At 50.4% G+C, this 12365-nt stretch overlaps 1 protein-coding gene across 1 annotated transcript in view; it reads left to right on the top strand.

The window, feature by feature from the left end:
• LOC143292895 (uncharacterized) overlaps nt 1–7150 on the top strand; it is a 38471-nt gene extending 31321 nt beyond the window's left edge. The window contains exon 3 of the mRNA XM_076603606.1: nt 4925–7150. Within this exon, the coding sequence (XP_076459721.1) occupies nt 4925–5536 (612 nt within the window). The 3' untranslated portion in view covers nt 5537–7150. The remainder of the gene's footprint in view (nt 1–4924) is intronic.
• The last annotated feature ends 5215 nt before the right edge of the window (nt 7151–12365 follow it).

Below are 12365 nucleotides of genomic sequence, written 5' to 3'. Positions count from 1 at the left end.
CTGAATCACACAGGCCGCCACAACTCTCAGACAGACAGGTGTCAGGGCACACAGAGAGAAGACTGACTCACACAGGCCGCCACAACTCTCAGACAGACAGACAGACAGGTGTCAGGGCACACAGAGAGAAGACTGAATCACACAGGCCGCCACAACTCTCAGACAGACAGACAGACAGGTGTCAGGGCACACAGACGGACAAACAGATCAGTTCAGCAAGGAAAACAAACACCCCGAAAAGAGGGATTGTAATTGTAGTCGTGTTGGCTTAATGGGCGATGTTTTAACATGATGTCCCTGAATACTGAGGAGGTGGGAGACGTTCATTGAAACTAATTACCCCTGATCATTTTGTCCATTTTGCTCCCACCCCCACCCCCACCATTCAGTTTATACCGGCCATTTAATTGCCTCCCTTCGCCCATAAAGTGCGCTTCATTTACAGACATGCGCAGTGCTCCCAAATTTGAATGTTGCGGATAATGGGAAGAGACGGGTGATCATCGGTTATCGTTCCTTCCTTCCTCTCCTCACTGCACGCTGGAGGTGAAGGGGGTGGGGGGTGCGTGCGGGCGGTTGTGAGTGAGAGAGGGGAAGACAGACACTGACAGACAGACAGACACACACACACACACACACACACTCTCTCTCTCTCTCTCTCTCTCTTTGAGCACGCTTCTTTTTCACATTGCCCCAACGCCAAGACAAGAAAACAACTGCCCCACCCCCACCCCCACCCCCCCTGCCCCTCCCCTCTCCCCTCCCAAAACAGCTGATCTAGGACGCAAAATAAAAACGAAGGTGAAGAGATTGTATGTGCCAGGGACTGAAACTTGAGACAAATATTGTGGTGTATGTGTGGAGCTGAAATCCTGTCGCTGTTCCTGTCGCTGCATCACAGCGTGAGGTGCCCATCTTCCGCGCCATCGCTGCTATCACCACGTGGAATGGTTTGTTCCCTGGGCAAGAAAGTGAGCCTTCCCTGTACTGCCGCTGCAGTGAAGTTATCAGCCTCTGCGATGCGTTCCCACGCTTGGTGAGGGTGGGGTTAATCCCCTGTTCTAATTCTAAACTCCCCTTCAACCATTCATCCCCACCGCAGCCTTCCCCCCCCCCCCCCCCTTCAAAACGTAAAGAAGCATGCAGTCATTACCATCACCGCACTATCGCTTCCGGAGTTTCACCGGAGATACTTTTCTAATCTCCGGTTTCACTCCTTTCTTTGCTCCTGCTTGCTATGTGAGTTCCTCTGCTTGTTGTTAGTTGTTGGTGTTGTTCAATGTTGCCGTTTTACATACTGTGTTGGTCCTCTCCTGTGGAATTCGATGCTTTAGAACACGAGAAAGGTAAATGTGTACACCGTTACAGCCAAAGTACGAATGGATAGCGAAGTTGGAAATGTCTACCAGTTGATCTCCCCGAGGTACATCCATTCCTCGCACTCTGCAATGAAGTAGTAAAAAATACACCACAGAGTTAGCCAACGTCTTCCACTTCATTTTGAATTACAATCAGTTTCTAAATCAGCTACAGTGTGTGTGTGTGTGTGTGTGTGTGTGTGTGTGTGTGTGTGTGTGTGTGTGTGTCAGTGTGTGTCTGTGTCTGTGTGTCCGTGCCAGTGCGTGTGTGTGTGTGTGTGTGTGTGTGTTGTGTTTTGTCCGATGTGAAAACATTTGATTGTTTTGTCTCACTTTGCACACTGAAAAAGAACCCATTGCAACATGAAGACAGGACCGTGTTGAGCACGCGGCAGCTACCGATTATTGAACAGATACAGACATGATCTTATAGAACAGCTACAGATTATTGAACACCTACATGTTATATAGCAGCTGCAACTACAGACAGGACCTTATAGAACAGCTACATAGTATAGAACAGCTGCAGACATGATCCAACAGAACAGCTATAGACAGGATCTGCAGAATGGCAGTGTTGCCGAAGACAGAATCCAATAGAACAGCTGCAGACAGAATCCAATAGAACAGCTGCAGACAGAATCCAATAGAATAGAACAGCTGCAGACAGGAAGACAGGATCTGCAGAATGGCTGTGTTACCGGAGAGCCAGAAGTGGAAAAGGCCACTAAGTCTCCAGTGGAGGCTGCATAATTTCCTATCAGCTCTGCCCAGACTTGGGGCTTCCGGTCAGGAACGTGACTGGGGTATGGCCCAGCCCGCACAGCCCGCGCTGCTTGGTGTTGCCACAGTCATCAGTGAACACTTGCCACTCGGCTGAACAACGCTGCTGCTTTTGGATTTGTGTACGGAGGCGCTCTACTTCACACTCACAGACACGCACGCACAAATACACACTCGTAGGCGCAAAAACACGCGCTCACAAGCGCGTTCGTAAGCAAACACACACACACACACACACGCAAACACACACACACACACAGGCAAACACACACACACACACGCACGTCTGATATCACTAAAAATGAAAAGACGTCAAAGTAAAGACCTGCAATACGACCATCGCTATGTATGGCACGTGTTTTCAATGAACGGGTGTTCATGTTGGAATGTGGGCTTTGTGTTGTCTGTGGATCTAACTAACGCACAGTCACTTTTTTTTGTCAGCAAACGTTTCAACTATCTGTATTTTACAGATAATATAGGCCTATTCTTTTTCTAATTACGTGTCTCGTATCAGTTAATCTGGAGAAAAACAAAGCAAGAAAAACAAAGCCGGATGTAGTCTGGGGGTGTGGAAAGTGTGCAGACCGTGAAGGAGTGGTGAGGGTGGGGATAACTGCCCGGTGCCAACTGACGGCAGATTAGTGGGGGTGGAGGGGGAGGGTGGATGATAGTTGTTGTCTAGACGAGTGATTGGTGGGGGGTGGGGGGGGGGGGGGTTCAGTCTCTTTTCAGAGGGAAGGGTGGGGGGCAGGTGGGTGTACTTGGTTGTGTTTCTGTTGCCGAGGAAAATAGCTCGTCTTGCGATCGGTGTGGATTTGCTGATTTTTCTCTTGTTTCCGCCTTCTGATTTTCTTGAGTTCCTTTTTTTTTTCCCAGAGAAAGATTGATGTATGCAACTGACTGTACATCATCCCGTGTGCAATATTGTTTAAATAATGAATGATTGTTGCTTGTCAGTCAGCCAGCTTTGTAACAGGTTAAGTACGATACGCTCACTGTCCTCGAACAGCACCGCTGCTTTAACCATTTGACTGCTGTGTCAATTTTTTTTTTTTTTGATTGGGGGTGGGGGGCGGGGCGGGGGGGTGGGGGGGGGGGGCTATCTGGACTATGTCAGGTGATTTGGGGATTAACTCTTTCACCGCCAGTCAATTTAGTCTGCAAAATTCCCTTGTGCTGTAAACACAGAAAATATGGTGTTTAAGATCAGCTTGCGATGTATAGAAAATACGGCCTGTCCTACCACCGAATATTAAGAGCAGTAGGTTCATGGATAACAGGCCCATGATCTGGTCACCCTTCAGTGACATGGGTCCTCTACACTATACCTAGCTGCTGCATGAATGCGAATTTGGCAGTGAAAGGATTAAAAGTGACTGCATAAATCAACTGTCCGGCAGTGTGAAAGTGTAAACGTCTGCCATCGAAAGAAAAGTCGATGGAAAGGTTTGGAATCAGCAGTTGATGGGTGGGGGTCTTTAAGTCTTTGTGTGTGTGTGTGTGTGTGTGTGTGTGTGTGTGTGTTATTTTATTTTATTTTATTTTTAAAAAATAATATCCGATGAATGACGAACTCAGTTCTTGTTGAACTGGAGAACACACACACACACACACACACACACACACACACACACACACACACACCGAGACCATTTTCATGGTTTACGCAGGATAAAAAAGAGAATTGCTAAAAACAAACAAAATTACAAATAGTTACAAAACAAAACAACACACTTGTTGGTCCGTTTGAACATAGAAGTACTGATGTGATGATGAAATACCAGAATACCGTGACTGCTCTCAAAAGGCTTCACATCACTGTGTAGCAACCTCCATCTTGCTGTCTTTCTCCTCATACCTGTCACCCAAGATGTGTCCCCCAAAGCTCCCGAAACAACCGCTGGGTTATACCCACCCCCCCGCCCCCCGGCACTCCGCCCCCCTGGGGCACGGTGCCAGAGGGTTGGAGAGAAGAAGGGCTTTGCAGCAGACAGGACCTGATAGAACGGCTCTCCAGGGCTCGGGGACTAATTCTCAGTCGCGGCACCATAATTACCCAGCAGCCCTGGCCAGACCCGCGGCTTCCGGTCAGAAAGGCGATTGGATTAGAGCACTCCATGGACCGACTGTCAGCCCGGCCGGCCTGTTGTCCGCGGCGCTGGCACAGAGAAAGCTTGGGGACACAACTGACGGGGGCAGCGGTCCTGGCGATTTGTGCTGTGTCCGGTAATTTGGGGATTAAAAAGAGACCTCGGAAGTCGTCTGGGAGTGTGAAATTGTACACATCGGCAGTCTGGCGGAACTGTCCTGACTTCTGGAGATAACCAGCGCCATTTGCCGCGAGGGGGTGGGGGTGGAGTGGAGAAATGCGTGTCTAGACGAGTGGGTTGGTGCGAAAGGCTATTTTCAGAGAAAAAGAGTTTGCTTCGTGTCGGCTTTCTGATCGTGTTGTGCTGGAAAAGACACTTGAAGAGTGAAGTTTCTTTTTTTGTTTTTTTCTTTGTTTTGTTTTGTTTTTCCTTTATTCAAGTTAATGAGATTTGCTTTACTTGATCCATAAGAAAGTTACATGTCTTTAGTCACGTTTTAATCGTTTCATGGTATCTTGTTTCAAAAGTCAGGTGGGCATCAAAACCACTGTATAGTCAAATGAAAGCCCTGTAGACCCCCCTCGAAAGAGAGAGAGAGAGAGAGAGAGAGAGAGAACAAACAAACGAAGTGTGACCTGACTCTTTACGTCGTTAGTTTCTGGTCTAACCAGTTCTCCTGGTCTGTTGCAGAGCATGCGATCAGGCGACATGGACCTGTCCCCAACAGACGAGATGCCGCCCGACAGCAAGTGGGAGGAGCGCCTGCACGACCCCCACCCCAGCGACTACAGCAGCACGCGGGGCAAGCGGGGACACAGCAAGCGGGGAGACAACCCCTCCTCGCCCTCCGACTCCGGGGGCAGCTCCAACTCGGAGGAGATGACGGAGAAGAAGGCGCGCACCACGAAGCGCGCGGCCCGGAGGCGGAAGGGGGTCAGTGCCCGGGAGAGGAACATCCGGCGGCTGGAGAGCAACGAGCGGGAGCGGCAGCGGATGCACTCCCTGAACGACGCCTTTCAGGAGCTGCGCGAGGTCATCCCGCACGTCAACCTCGACCGGAAGTTGTCCAAGATCGAGACGTTGACTCTGGCCAAGAACTACATCAAGGCGCTGACCAACGTGATATGCGAGATCCGCGGCGAGAGCCCCCCCTACCGGCTGTCAGCCGTGAAGGACAACCTGCAGCCCGCCGCCAAGAGCGACAACGAGGGCAGTGACAATGAGGCTCACGAGGACGAGTCCATGAGCGTGGAGTCCTTACAGCCGCCCTTCGCTCACTACTCCAACACCGACATCCAGTGACGGCACCACGCTGCTGGAGGAGACACCAGCGAGGGCGGACCAGTGTGATGTGACAGGGACTTGTGGGGTCAGTGGTTCGTTTCCCCACCCCCTCACCACGGGGGGGAACTTCAAGTGGACAAGACCCCAGGGCGCGTTTCACACGACATCAATTCTGTAGAAGTGGATTATCGGCCTGAAACTCGTGAGTGGTGTGTGTGTATGTGTGTGTGTGTGAGGCCGACAGGGTTGTGAACTCCGTTGTGAGTCATGGATCTACTGGCAATACACAGACCTGACACAGGAGGTCAGAGGTCATAATGTCATCTTGCCCATCCTCTTTCCGCAGTGTAAATTCCACAATCACCGTTTTCCTTCCGCATACGTTTCATCAGGTTGTGAAGGTCAAGGTTCAAAGGCGAGTTGTGACTTCATTAACGGTACCCACGCCTTGTCTGCCAGCCTGTGTCATCGTCAGACAACACACAGCGCCACCTTCAGGACACAGTTTGCCGGCCGGACTGAACAGCAGGTTGTGGATCGGTCATGATTGTTGATGTTTGTTTCGGATCATTGTGGTTAGCTCGTTACACGGCGCAGATTGACAGCAGGTTGTGCTACAGATGGTGAAAATGCAAGTTGTTATTTTGTTGACTGTCGTACCGTGCAAGTTGGAATCCAGAGAATGAGGACTGTTTCTCAAGACGCTATACCGTGGACCGTCACACCAAACATGCTGGAGTCCAGAGAAAGGCGACGTACAGCGGTCACTCAACGCGTTCTGTGCCGTCCGGTGTTTATCATACTTCGTCACAAAGTCAGCCACAGGACAGGGCCAGAGAACATGGCGACAGCGTCCGTAGCAACACCAGGGGAAGGTGGCTGGTGACATCCACTCCATCCCCACAGGAGGTGGCACATGACACAGCCCAGAAAGCACATCTCGGGACACAGGTCGTGTCCTGTGAGGACAACGGGGGACTGACATCACCCCCACCTCACCCCCACCCCCTGTGGTGCTTGCCGAGGATCCCCACACATTGAGTCTCTGGAATGCCTGAGGGCGTGTCCTTGTCGCCACCTCCCAGTTGTAGACCCCCCCAGAAAGGTCAGGTGGAGAGGTCATGCCTGACTGGAGATGCTGGTGTCAGCACTGTGTGTCCTCCACCTCTGTCAGTGTGTGTGGCCGGACCGCCCGTGTCCTGACAGGTGCTCGTTGAACCAGGGACAAGAAAGAGAACGACAGACTGCAGAACGAAGGCAAAGAGACACCTGATTACCAGCCCGGACCAACCTTTCATTGACACGAATAGCAAACTGGAATTTCTTCACGATAACATTGGACTTGATTCGAGCATTGTGCTGCTGACATCAGTGCTTTGGATAGAGAATACATAAGTCGTTACCATGACTAGGATTATGTCTCAAAACGTTATTGCAACAGACAATTCAGAAGGGGAGAGCGGTGGATGGGGGCCGAGCGTGCTTTGACTGTGAACCTGTCCAGTGAACGGACCCTCCATCCAGCAGTCAGACAGAGCAGACAGCAGTAAGGACAGAGCAGACAGCAGTAAGACAGAGCAGACAGCAGTAAGGACAGAGGAGACAGCAGTAAGGACAGAGGAGACAGCAGTAAGGACAGAGGAGACAGCAGTAAGGACAGAGGAGACAGCAGTAAGACAGAGCAGACAGCAGTAAGGACAGAGCAGACAGCAGTAAGGACAGAGGAGACAGCAGTAAGGACAGAGGAGACAGCAGTAAGGACAGAGGAGACAGCAGCAAGACAGAGCAGACAGCAGTAAGACAGAGCAGACAGCAGTAAGACAGAGCAGACAGCAGTAAGGACAGAGCAGACAGCAGTAAGGACAGAGCAGTAAGACAGAGCAGACAACAGTAAGGACAGAGCAGACAGCAGTAAGACAGAGCAGACAGCAGTAAGGACAGAGCAGACAGCAGTAAGGACAGAGCAGACAGCAGTAAGGACAGAGTAGACAGCAGTAAGACAGATCAGACAGCAATAAGGACATAGCAGACAGCAGTAAGGACAGAGTAGACAGCAGTAAGACAGAGTAGACAGCAGTAAGACAGAGCAGACAGCAATAAGGACATAGCAGACAGCAGTAAGACAGAGTAGACAGCAGTAAGACAGAGTAGACAGCAGTAAGACAGAGCAGACAGCAATAAGGACATAGCAGACAGCAGTAAGACAGAGTAGACAGCAGTAAGACAGAGCAGACAGCAATAAGGACATAGCAGACAGCAGTAAGGACAGAGTAGACAGCAGTAAGACAGAGTAGACAGCAGTAAGACAGAGCAGACAGCAATAAGGACATAGCAGACAGCAGTAAGACAGAGTAGACAGCAGTAAGACAGATCAGACAGCAATAAGGACATAGCAGACAGCAGTAAGACAGATCAGACAGCAATGATGACATAGCAGACAACAGTAAGACAGAGCAGACAGCAGTAAGACAGAGCAGACACCAGTAAGACAGAGTAGACAGCAGTAAGACAGAGCAGACAGCAGTAAGGACAGAGTAGACAGCAGTAAGACAGATCAGACAGCAATAAGGACATAGCAGACAGCAGTAAGACAGAGCAGACAGCAGTAAGACAGAGCAGACAGCAGTAAGGACAGAGCAGACAGCAGTAAGACAGAGCAGACACCAGTAAGACAGAGCAGACAGCAGTAAGACAGAGCAGACAGCAGTAAGACAGAGCAGACAGCAGTAAGGACAGAGCAGACAGCAGTAAGACAGAGCAGACAGCAGTAAGGACAGAGCAGACACCAGTAAGACAGAGCAGACACCAGTAAGACCAGTAAGACAGAGCAGACAGCAGTAAGACAGAGCAGACAGCAGTAAGACAGAGCAGTAAGACAGAGCAGACAACAGTAAGACAGAGCAGACAGCAGTAAGACAGAGCAGTAAGACAGAGCAGACAGCAGTAAGACAGAGCAGACAGCAGTAAGACAGAGCAGTAAGACAGAGCAGACAGCAGTAAGACAGAACAGACAGCAGTGAGACAGAGCAGACACCAGTAAGACAGAGCAGACACCAGTAAGACAGAGCAGACAGCAGTAAGACAGAGCAGACAGCAGCAAGGACCGAGCAGACAGCAGCAAGGACCGAGCAGACACCAACAAGGACAGCAGCAGACCAATCAATGAGCAGTGCTTACAAGGAAGAGACAGACGCAGGGACGTGTGTCTTGTGAGGATCGATCGGAGCAGCAGATAAGGATGGCGGGTGTCACCACTGAACCCTGGCCAGTCAGCTGTTGTGGACGCTGAGCTATGCCCCCATCACCGCCATGCCATAAACCACGCGTCCTTGTGCTCGTCTCTGGCTGAGAGCTCTCAGCTTGACAGTTCAGCTCTGCCTCCATCCCCGGCTATTACAGGGACCTCTGTCTTGGAGCAGGCCACTTCCCGGCCTCTGCCATCGTCTTTGTTTATCGCCTCATCAAATGGAAGCACCGTTATCACAGCGTCGCGTTTCATGTGGAGTTTCTGAAGGGAATGGAGTGGATGTGGGAGATGGGGGTGAAGGTGGGGGCTGGGAGGGGGGGGGGGAGTGTATATGCAGGTAAAGTATTGTCATGGGCTAGATGCTGTTGACTGCGTCAGCAGGCATTTTATGACATCTCATTGTCGCATCTGTGGCGTTAGGACATTGCTAAAAGCCTTGTGGACATTGGTAAGGCAAACAATAACAACACTGACTACACATACATGCACTTGATGAGCCATCTATTTTTGACAAAGCTGATTGCTGACGTATCAGACGATAGTGACCCGGATTGTGGACAGTCTTTGACAGGGCTTCTCATGTTGACCTTGACCTGTCCGGCACTAGGATTCTGTGGACCGTGGATTTGATTTTATGTTTTGTTGACCAGTGAAAACCGATTCTCCGTCAGCATTAGGGCTGTACGCTCCGTTGTTTCCTTCATCACCTGGCGTGGCACGCAAGGATGGAGCCAGCACAACACCAGAACACGGTGGAATTTTCAGATCAACCCTGCACCTGCCCAGCACAAGCTTCGTTGTACAGGAATGCTCCAGGCTGAAAGCTAATCCACTGGAATGATTCCACGGAACATTGACTATGATGGGAATCATGGAAAGGAGCCTTGGGGGACCAGACTGCTTTGGGTAGGTAGGGGGGAAAAGAAAAAAAAAAGGAAAAAAAGAGAACATCAATTGTTCGTCGTCGTTGTTGTGGGGAATAAGGATCCAGGACAACTGGACCGAAACAGCTTCAGTGACCTGGTGTGGTCAGCAAGGTTCTGGGCACAGAACACACAGGACAGACCGACACACGAAGACGTTTTGTCAGGTTCAGCAGGTGGGGGTCTCACCTTTCACCCGCCATCAGACTCTGCCTCATACAGCAGATGACCACGACCAAACCAAGAAAAACACGGATATTATTTTCAAGGGCTTCCTTACTGTATGTATTCCAGAACTTCACACCACAAGAGAACTACTGTGTTCTCTTGTGTTGAGAAGTGAAAGCAAAACAAAGACATTGTCCATCTGACACCAGCAACATAGCAGGTGCTGCATGTTAGAGCCGTGCCCGTGTTGAGTGAAACCCGTTTCATTCTGTAGTGAAACCCTGCCCTGTGTTTTCTGAGTTTGGACCCCTTCCCCAACTCCTTCCCTATGTGTTTTGAGTTTGGCGCTCTTCCAAATCCCCTGCCCTGTGTTTTCCCAGTTTGGCTCCCTTCTACAACCCCTGCCTTGTGTTTTCCCAGTTTGGCTCCCTTCCACAACCCCTGCCCTGTGTTTTCTGAGTTTGGCCCCCTTCCACAATCCCTGCCCTGTGTTTTCCCAGTTTGGCTCCCTTCCACAACCCCTGCCCTGTGTTTTCCCAGTTTGGCCCCCTTCCACAACCCCTGCCCTGTGTTTTCCCAGTTTGGCTCCCTTCCACAACCCCTGCCCTGTGTTTTCCCAGTTTGGCCCCCTTCCACAACCCTGCCCTATGTTTTCCCAGTTTGGCCCCCTTCCACAACCCTGCCCTATGTGTTTTGAGTTAGGCCCCCTTCCACAACCCCTGCCCTATGTGTTTTGAGTTTGGCTTCCTTCCACAACCCCTGCCCTGTGTTTTCTGAGTTTGGCCCCCTTCCACAACCCCTGCCCTATGTGTTTTGAGTTTGGCCCCCTTCCACAACCCCTGCCCTATGTGTTTTGAGTTTGGCCCCCTTCCACAACCCCTGCCCTGTGTTTTCCCAGTTTGGCCCCCTTCCACAACCCCTGCCGCCAGATCGAAGCTGACACGTTCTGACATTTCAGAGATTCTCCAAACTGACATCAGATGTATTGACTCGGCCAGCCACATGACTCGCTGGAGGGTGGATTTAGGGTGCCCTAGAATGCTCCCCTGTCTGCTAGTGGTTCCAGATCCACCCAGTCTGTCCCTGACTGTCCCCATAGAAACCATTGTATGGTGGTAGAGTACTACTGAAAGGATCAGCCTGCAAGAACCAAAGGGCAAAGGGGCTGGCTTATTCAGTTGAGATCCCTTGTGTGTGTGTGTGTGTGTGTGTGTGTGTGTGTGTGTGTGAGTAAGTGGGGGACCAGGAAGGATGGAGAAGAAGCAAAGGCGTCTTCCGCTATCAGTATCTCCTGCCTGTGTTCTTTGTGTGTTTGAGTGAAGGTTGGATGCGTGTGTGTGTGTGTGTGTGTGTGTGTGTGTGTGTGTGTGTGTGTGTGTGTGTGTGTGTGCTTGAGTGAGAGAGAGACAGACAGACAGACAGCGTGCATGTGTGTTGTATTGCCCTTAAGCTGCTCTTCATGATGTCTCCCCCCCCCCCCTCGCCCATCCTCCGCCATTCTTCCCTACCACCCCCCCCCCATTCCTCCCTCCCCCCACCCAACCCCCGCCCCTTTCTGGGGCATCTCTTCCCATCCCCGGGGGTCATAAACTCGACAGGGTACGACTCTAATACTGTGCACCGGCTGTCCGGTGTTGTTGACCGGCTTGATGTAGGTTCAGGTCGGCCCGATTCATTATCTGGCGCGCCGTGTGCCTGTGGCTTCATTCCTTATTGATCCGGGCCTGCTGTGTGCTCTGTCCGTGTGTCCGTGGATTGGTGTGTGTGTGTGTGTGTGTGTGTGTGTGTGTGTGTGTGTGTGTGTGTGTAGTGTGTGTGTGTGTGTGTGTGTGTGTGTGTGTGTGTGTGTGTCGTGTGTGGTGTGGTGGTGTTTTTTGTGTTTATTGTGTTTGTGTGTGTATTGCATGCATGCGCGCGCGCGCGTGTGTGTATGTGTGTGTTTGTTTGTTTGTGTGTGTTTATTGTGTGTGGTTGTGGCAGTTCGTTTGTGCGTTATGTTGTGGTGTGTGTGTGTGTGTGTGTGTGTGTGTGTGTGTGCACGCGCCGCCCGCCCTCTAGGCTATGCTTTTATCACAAGGACATCAATGGAAATGGAGAATGCTGATATGACATGACCTTTCTGTTATCAAGCGAATGAGTGTCATTGACAGTTGTTGTTCCCCTTTTTATTTCAATAATCCACATGGTTTGTGAAGGAAAGACAGCCAGGAGACAGGAGGAAGAAGAAATATTTTTATGAACAGAACAGTTTCTGATGATTATAACGGACCTTGAAGTGACTTTGACAGCTTTTTTTCCTGTATTTCTGGACCTGGGTAAATCCTTTTTCTGTCCGCCGTCGTTCTTCTCATTCACATTAACATTTTTTCTCTCTCTCTCTCTTCATCGTTGTCATTCTGCTTTGCTCGCAAACGGTTTCATTGTTCTTTATCGTTATATATGCATGTTGAAAAAAGTATATGTATACATATGGATATGAAAATATATTATATACATATGAGATTTTGAA

The sequence above is a fragment of the Babylonia areolata genome, chromosome 1, assembly GCF_041734735.1.
Source record: "Babylonia areolata isolate BAREFJ2019XMU chromosome 1, ASM4173473v1, whole genome shotgun sequence".
NCBI classification, from domain to species: Eukaryota; Metazoa; Mollusca; class Gastropoda; order Neogastropoda; family Buccinidae; genus Babylonia; species Babylonia areolata.
The sequence above is the reverse complement of the archived record's forward strand: the minus strand, read 5'-3'. Positions and strand labels throughout refer to the sequence as shown.